Source organism: Cupressus sempervirens, chromosome 9, assembly GCF_028749045.1.
Source record: "Cupressus sempervirens isolate cs-2001-9-10 chromosome 9, ASM2874904v1, whole genome shotgun sequence".
In the NCBI taxonomy this organism is placed as follows: domain Eukaryota; kingdom Viridiplantae; phylum Streptophyta; class Pinopsida; order Cupressales; family Cupressaceae; genus Cupressus; species Cupressus sempervirens.
The window spans coordinates 220,663,927-220,674,257 of record NC_143126.1 but is presented as its reverse complement, the minus strand read 5'-3'; the positions used below and the strand labels follow the sequence as shown (position 1 = coordinate 220,674,257).

General features: G+C 33.7%; 1 protein-coding gene across 1 annotated transcript; it reads right to left on the bottom strand.

Annotated features, from left to right (window-relative positions):
• Positions 1-1,341: 1,341 nt before the first annotated feature.
• Positions 1,342-2,680, bottom strand: LOC149538304 (zinc transporter 11-like). Its single transcript, XM_089802802.1, has 3 exons — positions 2,300-2,680; positions 2,055-2,159; positions 1,342-1,924 (listed from the first exon to the last, which is right to left on the bottom strand). The coding sequence occupies exons 1-3, from the start codon at positions 2,550-2,552 to the stop codon at positions 1,521-1,523; spliced, it is 762 nt and encodes a 253-aa protein (XP_089658928.1). The 5' UTR covers positions 2,553-2,680; the 3' UTR covers positions 1,342-1,520.
• Positions 2,681-10,331: the final 7,651 nt, after the last annotated feature.

The following is a 10,331-nucleotide window of genomic DNA, read 5'->3' as shown; positions in this document are numbered from 1 at the left end:
TTAGAGTAAGATGGAGATGCAGAGATAGAGACAATTTTAATTTATCGATTCAAAATAGCTAGGTTGTCCATTTTATGCAGAAAGGTAAAAATGTTTATTGATATAAAAGTTGATAGGAAAAATATAAGGAGAGACAAATTGTAAATAGATTAATCAAAATCAAATATAAAAGTGGAAAATAGTTATGAAGGGAGAGAAGAGAAGGAGCAGAGAGGAGAGAGAGAAATATGGAGATGAGAGGAGGGAGATAGAGAGAGAATGATAAAGATATATCAGGTGATGGATGAATATTAAAAGATACATCAATCAAACAAATATATAGAGTAGATCAAAGAGAAATGGAGGAAATAGGATATAGATACATAGAAGAAAAATGTAAATAAGGGTAAGCCAATATAGAGATGTTGGGAGGTTGGTGCCTCCATCCCTTCTAGGTGAAGGTAACATTCAACATAGACCAGTAGATTTGTGAGATGTGCTTAACTACCTCCCATGTATTCTTTCCTCTAGTTGTTGTGATGTTCATTGATAGCTTGAGCTTTTGGTGTAATTGCAATGATGATTCTAACAAGTGGTATCAAAGTGCTAAGTTACGGGTTCAAATCCCTTAAGTCATGTTGGGGGGGATTGTTGAGAGGGTGGTGTCTTTGTCCCTTCTAGGTGAAGGTACCGTTCAACATAGACTGATGGATTTGTGACATATGCTTAATTGCCTCCCATGGACCCTTGTCTCTGACTATTGTGACATTCATTCATAGCTCAAGCTTTTGGTGTAATAGCAATGGTGATACCAACAAGAGATAAGGAGGGAGAACTGAGTGCCCATGTGTGTGAATAAAAAAGATATAAAGAAAAAAGTAGGGAAGTAGATAGGGAGAGTTTATGAATAACTATTCAAGAACATCATCAAAAATATACAAGACTATCAACTTAACCCTTGCACCCTTCAAAGGTGCAAGTGCTAGTTATTAACTTGTTGAGATAATTGCAAACAAACACAACAAACCAAACATAGCATGCCTATCAATGTAAATGAAGTTCCAATGTATGTGTCCAAAACTCTTTAAATCAATCATTTCGACATTATGCATTGGGCTCTGCAAGGGAGGCTATGAAAATGCTTCCACCTTGTCGGATTCAACATGCATACTTGTGTGCATTGAATGAAATTGTTTCTGTGAATTTATGCATTCTAGATTACAAAGAAAGGAAACTATGAATGAGAATGGCACAAGCTTAATCTTAATAATATGATCATTATTATAAAGAATCTGAAACCTATCGATATATAAGACATTTACACCCACACCTTTATTTATTGCTACTTAATAACATCGCCACTGTAATCACCTTAACAATCTAAATTCAACCGTGAATCTGAGAGCAACAAAACTGACCTGAACTGTACAAAAACATCACTCTTATAGGATTCGTGATATTTTCATATTAAAACAAAACTGCACATGGATTATGAGAAACACGAGATTCATCATTCAAAACATTGAGTCTTCTCTCTTTCTCTAATCCCAAATCATCACCACAGCAATGACTCCAGCTCCCAAAACAACCGCCACGTAATTGTAAAATGGTCTATCAAATGCAACTTCTGTTTTAGCAGAACTATGGTGTTTGGTCCATCGATTGAGAAGATGATTAATTGCCACATAAATAAAAACTCCACACGCCAAACTCATTGAAATTGCATATATCCAATCGGCAACTCGTCCCTCTGTGGTGGAATCGATTATAATGCCGATTGCAACTCCAATTGGGGAGGAAATGGCAAACGCAAAAGAATAAGCTGCACATGATAAGAGTGGCCTGTTCGGGACAATTTGCAGAAGAGCTATGCCCATTGCAATTGCTGCGAATATCTTGTGCAGACACACTGTCCACAATGCCCTCCACGCATCAGCCTTTGTTTCTGCACCAAAAAAAAAACATTTTTATCTCAGAAATATTACATTTTTGTGTAAAGAGATTCAGAGACCCGTTTTTTCCAATGTAATTTGAATAAAGATTGGATTTTCAGATTAAAGGATAAAAGAAGTTGCCTGCCACGCCAATGGCGATTCCTTCAAAGACAGAATGAAAGCAGAGTGCCAATATCAGCAATAAAGTATCTCCTACAGAAGCTGAGCCAGTCAATGCAGCTTTTTCTTCCTGCAATGTTTCCAATGATTTTTTCGTAATTAAATAGAATGTCAAACATCCATGAGCTCTAATTCGGTGGCATAGGAATTAAATTAAAGACGTCCGATATTTTACAGGTGGGTATTATATTGCATCCATAACCAACTGACCTGAAAGCTCAATCTTGTGTCTCCACCCTCTGCAGTGGGTTCCCCTTCATGACCGATTGTTTGCAAAGGAAGATCATTCTGCACAGGGATAATTTCTTTATTCTTTGATTGCTTGGCATAAACCCAAGTGACAACAAGATCTCCCAGCATAGTAATCAGATATCCGGCAGTACAGAGCATGAATGCAAACGGATATGATTTCGCAGTCAAATCTGTGAAAGTACTTGCAGAATCGCTCAAGAAATGCATTAAGGCTGTCCCCAAGAAAACCCCTCCTGCAAATTGGGTGCCCAGCAAAAGAAACGTCCGATTCCATCTGAAGAAATACGGAGATATTCCACCGGCAAAGGTAGCAAAGAAGACAATGATTAGACACCATATTTTCACCAGAATCAGAGATTTTGCTCTTAAATTGGGCTTCGCGTTATCATTATCGTTGCCACCGTCCGAGCTTCCTCCGTGGGATGCAATTAGTGGAATCAGCGAGGCCGCGAGAAGAATGAGAAAGCAGTTTCTTCTCCACATTTTTGCAAGCGTGACTTCTCAGAGTTGTTGATTTCTGGGCATGTATAGAGGGGTGTTGAGGATTGTACTACATGTACTGCTTTCGCCTCTGTACTACAGATAACCTCCATCGTTTTAAATTAATTTGGTTGACCTACGAAGGTCCTCAGCAAGTCGAAGAATATGTGGGGATTTGAAGGATTCCAAAATTTCGGTGTTCTCTGCCCGATTAGAATACTGAATAGGATATGGGACAGGCTAATCTGTAGAAAAGGTGTACTAATGACAAAATAAAGTCAAACTTTTTTTTTCCGAAATTCAAGAAATTGTAGTGATTTCTTTTCAAAATTTGTTGTTGTTTGACTATAAATTATGTAGATCATGAAGATCAAATGCTGAAATTTTCGAAAAAATTCATGATGTTTTCGATTTTTTAATAATCGGTCAACTGTACAATTTGTAGGGAGGACAGCTACGTCTATAGGATAGCCACATCCATGGGATATATGTGTCATTTATTTTATAAATGATTTATTGAAATGATGCAAGTAGAAGAATGAGAAAAACATCAGTATACAATGTACAATAGTTAAGAGGTAGTTGAAGTAATTGTATACGAGAGAATTTTTCTCATTACAAAATTTGCGATTCAAACAGTTTTCCAACACCCTTTTCTTAAACAAATATAGATGGATATACATCCTAGCTTTTGTATTCAAAGAAGGTGCAAGGGATATGTCTATAAGTGTTTACTTTAAAAGTATAATTAATGTTTTACATAATAAAATGAAGTTTCGCCAATAAATCCTTCTGTGGACTATACATCCTTCAAATATCACTAAAATGAGAGACAAATTATTGGTGTAGTGGCTATCAAGTGAAATTCAAATCTTGCTTGTTTATTAAGGAGAATTTGTAAACCTATTATTTATGAAAAATTGAGGATAGGTATTTTATTCTAGAGGCAATTTTATTTTAGAAGCAAATTAAAGATATATAGAATGTAAGGAACCATTTTAAATTGATAGCATACAAAATAGTAGTTTTATAGAAGTGAGTTGTATTCACGCGACTAGCCTCTTTCAAGGTTTGGAAATTGTACAACTTTAATTTTGTATTTAATGTAGACATCCTGATTCAAGAGTTGGTTTTGTTGTAGGAGCATCCTAGGGTAGTCAACAATCCCATATGTAGAGGTATTGAGCTTGGATTTGTAAAGTTATGGTTCACATAGCTTGGGATATGTTTGAGGCACATTGAGGAACCTTGTCCTAAGTGTGCACAGAGTTTTGAGTTATCGTCTTGGAGTTAAAGGTTTTTTGGTGATTGTTGGTCACGTATTCCTATCTTCCTAGACCAACTTGGATTTATTGTATTCATGACCTTCAATCCCAAGGAGTTGGCATGCGAACTCTTGGATTTAGATTGATCGGTGGCACGTGAACCTATGGCTAAGGGTGCATACTTCTATGTATCCAAACAAGTTCGTTATGCATTGTAAACTTGTGGCATGTCCTAAGTATTTAGTTATTTCATGTATTTAATGTTTGTTGCCAACCTGACTTGTGGCTTGAGGGTTTATTTAATATGTGAGTATTTCTTTAATGTAACTTGTTAGGTTGACCTATGGCTTGATTTAGTATAAGTAGAGGGTCTTATGGAGTCTAGAGTCATGACTCATTAAGCATTGAGTAGCTGAGAAGAGAAAATTTTAGCTAAGCTAGTAGCTAAGCGTAGGCTTGGGAAACAAGAAGGTTGTTTGGTGGCTTATGAGCATGAGTTTAGATTCTTCTTGGAGTTCTCTACCAGATTGTGGATCTGGGCTAGCTAAGAGTTGGATATTGTGAGGTCTTGCATCTAACTGCTGTTGGATTGCTTTGTAATTGGTTGTAAGCTGAAAGACCTTATAACTGGGCATGATGGATGTAAATCTTAAGATTCTATTATGAGAATTGGCATTATTGTGGATCTAAATCTCTTTGTTAATTTTTATATTATGTCAAGTGTGGTTAATTGTTGGGGGCTAGGATATTTCCTTTTGCAGATTCTCCTACCATGCAGTGTGTCAAGTTTGAAATGTACAATTATTGAAATCTTTTTTATGTAATTAAAACCATAATTTGATTCCTATTTGTTGTACCTAAAAGGAAAATGGTGTTAGTTGATAAGGGGAAGTACATATACTTAAATAGTGTAAAATTCAGAAATAGTGTAATTTAAGACACATTGAAATGGTAATATTACATAATTGAAATTATCTTGTTTAAAAAAAATTGTTTGTCAACACCTTATCTAAATTCAATAAATGTTAATATGTACAAAAGAGTAATGGATTAATTAGGAAGCCAAAAAAGAAACCAATAAATGAACAAAGGAAGAGTTTTAGAATGTCTCTTGACTTTACCATTTTCTGTAGAAGTAGTTTCATACATCTGGTTTAAATGCGAGATCATTGAGTGCAGATGTGCTTCTTCTTTTTTCCTATTTATATTGTATTGGTTTTTCTGCATCGTGCAAAATTTCTTAAAAGAGAAGGAAGGGTCTATATACAAAGTCCTTAATGGATTTGATTTTCGAGATTATTATGAAGGTGTGGCATTGTCTTTCAACTCTACCATTGTCAATTGTAGCTTTACCTAGGGTAAGGCCTTGTGATTTATCTAGAGTGATAGCCCAAGTTGTGGTTAGGAATATTTGTTAAATAATTGTCTTAGAGTTGGGTTGTAATGGAATGGATTTGGGGTTTGAAGGATTCGTGGTGGATCAATGGAGCTATTAAACTCTATTTTAACATATGAAAGTGGCAAAGGAGGTTTAGACCCTATTGGAGATCCATTAACAAGATTGGCCTTGATCGAGAAGTGTTTTGTAATAATTACACATTGGAGTTTACATTCAATAAAACGTCTCTATGAAGGCAGCCATTGTCAATAGATTACTCAAGCCTATGATGTGCATTTACTGCATTGTACAAACTACAATCATGACATTTAATTCTTTGAGCATTTTGTTGTTGGTTCATTAGTAACGAAAAAATGTGTTGCTTGTCAATCATTTGAGAAGTTGAGTACAACTTAAAGAAGCATTATTTGCAAGATTTTGTATTTCTATTTGAGGATACACATTCCAACTGATAGACACATTAGACCTAGTCAATGATTGTGGAGTATCAATCTTGATGTACTAGTTGAGATTTCTATTACTTGGACAGGTTGTTGGAGATTAGTCATGACCTAGAAAACCAAAAAAAATGTTGAATCTTAAAAAGAGAATCAATAACTACATTTATAGTCTTGAATGGTAATTATTTTATTTCATAAGGTTAACTGATTACCATTTTTTTCCAATGAAAGTGAATCCTACTTAGATTGAATTGAAGGTCAAACATTGCAAATAAAATAAGTGTACATTTAGTGGGTGATATGGATTGGAATAATTCAGTTGCAAAAACATGTAACTTGAAACAATATTAGAAGTAAAGGAATATCTCAATCCAAAATGAAAATCATACAATATGAATACTTTCTAAGATTAGAAATTAAGGATGCCTCATTCTTCCAATTTTGGACAAATATTTTACAAAAATAAAAACACAAAATCCAAGGTAATTTGGACAAAAGTTTTGTAGATACCAAGAATAACTATACGTACTTAAAGTAAACTATATAGTAAATACTATAATAAAGAATAAAATTCTAAATCTTCTAGTATGAAATATTATTTTGCTTCAAATTTAACAATTTCATGTAGGATAATTGAGCATAAAAAGTACAAAAGCAAGTCAAACTTATTAAAGAAATGATCTATAAATTAGGAAAAAATATTGTAAACCAAAAACTATGTCCAATAATGCACAATAGATACAAAACTTGTTGTTAGATAATGACAACAATTGACGAAAAGCTAAAAAAAAAAGATTGTGAAAAGAATATTTTTCTATTTTAGAAAAAGAATAGTTTCAGAAGGAAACTTTAAGTTCTTTTGAGGAATGAATCAAGTTTTATTCTATGTTGAGAAGTTTTTGTCTTATCTTCAAGAGGTTATATCTTTCTTCTTTGTGAAGGCATAAAATAATGTCTGAATAGAAAAATTGCAGCATCAACTGTGAAGTTGGAAACTTAATGAGTTTTTTCTGAGAAATAAGAATACCAATACTTGCCTTGTGGATATTTCGTTGACATATTGTCAAGGATCTAAAATGTATATCTATGTATTGTCATTTCTCTTGTTATTTTTATTTATTTCTCATATTATTTCTTTGCATCTAACTTGTGTTGTAAGTATATTATTTCTAGTTAATGGTTTTGCTTCCATAAAAAGTGGTATCAGAGAGATTTCTTTTTGCAGTAGCTATGTTAAAATTTGGTGTTGAGTTTTTTGCAGTATCAAATGGAAAAAGTTTTCAAATGAAAGATTCAAAGTGGAGAAATTTAATGGAAAAAATAACTTTGAGCTATGCAAGCTCAATACATGTGATTTGTTAGTGCAACAAGGATTGCATCAGGCATTAGGTGGAAAGTCAAAGAAAACAATAAATATGATAGAGGATGATTGGGAAGATTTGGATATGTAAGCCCTAAGCACAATCTAGTTGTGTTTTGCAAATGAGGTTCTTTTTAATATTGTTGAAGAAGATACAACTGCAAGTTTATGGGGTAGAATGAAGAGTATGTACATGACAAAATCCTTGAGAAAGAAAATCTACTTGAAGAGGTAAGTGTATAGCCTGTGAATGAAGGAAGCTATACAATTTTTTTATCATTTAAATTTTTTCATTACTCTAATTTTTCAATTGGGTAGTATGGATGTAAAAATTGAAGATGAAAAAAAAACAATTACACTGTTATGTTCTTTGCCCAAATCCTGGAATCACTTAGTTACTTCTATTGGCTTTAGTGCAACTGAATCCCTTGAATTTTATTTTTTTGTGGGAGCTTTTTTTTCCAAAGAGGTGCGAAGGGAGTCTAACATTGACACCTCCACACTGGAAGGAATGGTGGCAAGAGGTCATTCCACAAAAAAAGGGGAAGGTTCGAGAGATAAATCCATGCCCTAAGTCAAGAGGCAAAAAGAGTAAGGGAAAATGTTGGTGTTGCAATAAAGCATGGCATTTCAAGAAATATTGTTGGAAAAGAAAGGAAGACAATGATGAATCCAAGAAGGAAGCAAGTCCAATTGAGGAAAATTCAGGTACGGTTGGTGAAGTGTTATCCATTTGTAAAATCTTACAACATCAATATGAATAGATTTTAGATTCTAGTACTTCTGATCACATGTGTCCACATAGGAGTTGGTTTTCTTCTTACCAACCTATTGATGGAGGTGATGTTTTTATGGGAAATAATGCTTTTTGTAAAACTGTTGGGATTGGGAGTATTAGAATCAAGATGCTTGATGGTATTGTAAAGACAATAACAAGGGTAAGACATGTACCAAAACTAAAAGCGAATTTAATTTCCTTGTGTGTTTTGGATTTTGGTGGTTATAAATTCTCTTATCAAGGTGGAGTTCTTAAAGTTTCTAAGGGAATTTTAGCATTGACAAAGGCTACAAAAGATGGAAACCTTTATAGGATGGAAGGAAGTATAGATGTAAATCATGTGATAGTGGTATCTAAGGAAAGTGATGAATCTATTTGTTTATGGCATCAACAATTGGATCATGTGAGAGAGAAAGGGATAAAGATACTGGTAAATCATAAGTTGCTTCCAAACTTAAAATCTTTGAATTTGAATTTTCACAAGCATTGTGTCTTTGGAAAGCAATGTTGATAGAAGTTTAAATCTAGTAGCCATACAATCAAAGGTATTCTAGACTATATTCATTCAGATGTTTGTGGTCCACCCCCTATAATTTCTTATGGAGGAGCATCATACTTTGTGACATTTATAGATGACTACTCAAGAAAATTGGATATTTTTGTTGAAAATTGATTGATACAAGTATGAAGATGTGTTTTGATCATTGTTTTGTCATCAATGTCAAACTTTCTACTTGTTGGTAAGACAACTACTTAGATGATTTGAATACTATCATTTGTTTGATTGATGAAGAGGATCTAATCAAATGAGATAATAAGAGCACCTAGAGGAAAGGTTAAGTTATGGTAGAAAAAGGAAGTACAAAGATCAGTTAAGACAATGATATTATAGTGTATGTAATATTTACTTAAGGTTACAAAGGTTGGATACACTGATTAAGTCTATAAGAACAAGAAAGAAGAATTGAGTCTACCAAGCTTGACCAAGTGGATAGTAGGTTTTGAGAGAAATTAGTGCAAGCCAAGCAGAAAATTAGTTGGAGCCGAGAAAAGTAAAATTTTAGTGTATGTTGAGTGATACAGTGTAAGCCAAGTAAAGTTTAGTTGATACCAAGCACTAGTAAACTTCAATATGTGTCAAGTTATCTAGTTGAAGCTGAGTGAAAGAATAGTATGGAAGTCGAGTGACAACATATTGATGTCGAGTTCCAATATTCATGTTTAAATCATACATTTGACGAATCTAGTTTGACTATTTTGTTTTATTTAATTTTTTGAAGCATGTGGAATACATCTATGATGAGTTGGTGGCACAAAATTCATGGTAAACCATTTTGAGGTGAATTCAAAGTGGATTCAAGAAGAAGTTTCTTAGATGGGTAGTTTCATTGAATCCTACCTAATCCTACCTAACCCTAAACTGGGCAATAGAGGATGAATAGAAAAAGATCTTAATTTTATATTTATTTAGATGGCTAGTCCAAAGCAAGGTTTGTCAATGTTTGAGAACCTAAGTTAGATAGGAGGTCTAAGGTATTGCTTCATTTAGTGGCCAAACATAGGAGACTTCTATTGGCAAGCAAAGCAAGAAGGCTTATGAGTATGAATGCTTGAAGGGAGAAAAAGCCATCAAAGCTAAAGTGTGTGAAATCCAAGAAGATTGGAGGATTGAAATAGATATATATAATCTACAAGTGAGTTGTAATTTTTTATTAGATCAAGTCTTACTATTACTTTCTAATCCTTTTATTAGTTTAGGGTAAATCCTTTGGATTAAGATTGACCTAACCATCATTTGTAAATCCTTTATCTTGGTGACATCCAAGTGAATGATCTAAAGTCCTCTAACAAGGCTCACTCCTAATAGGGTGAATGCAATCCTTTAACTAGGTCACACTTAACACTATGTATTATAACCTTTAACAGGGTTGGCCTTTCATAGGGCATCACTTCAAAAGAGTGAGAATTAGTAGCATGTTGTACTAGTGGTTTTTCCCAAATTGGGTTTTCACATAAAATTCTTGTGTCAAATGTGTTATTGAATCTATTATGTTTCATGATTACATTACTACAAAGTTATTTTGACCTAGGACAGTAACCTACAAGTTTAAGTGATTGTATGATCTAATAGATGCATGCATGATGAATATATTTTATAGATATGGGTTCACTAAGCTATGAAAAGTTTTATTTGTACATTTGGACCTTGGATAACTAATTCCCCCCCACCCCTCTTAGTTATTCTAAAGAATTCCAACAATTGG

Bases quoted from the DNA above. Each gene is read 5' to 3' on its own strand.
- LOC149538304 (XM_089802802.1), bottom strand. From the start codon at position 2,552: ATGCATTTCTTGAGCGATTCTGCAAGTACTTTCACAGATTTGACTGCG. The intron at 2,160-2,299 runs GTTGGTTATGGA...CATTGCAGGAAG, and splicing joins AAGATTGAGCTTTCAGGTCA to AAAAAGCTGCATTGACTGGC. The intron at 1,925-2,054 runs GCAACTTCTTTT...TTTTTGGTGCAG, and splicing joins AATCGCCATTGGCGTGGCAG to AAACAAAGGCTGATGCGTGG.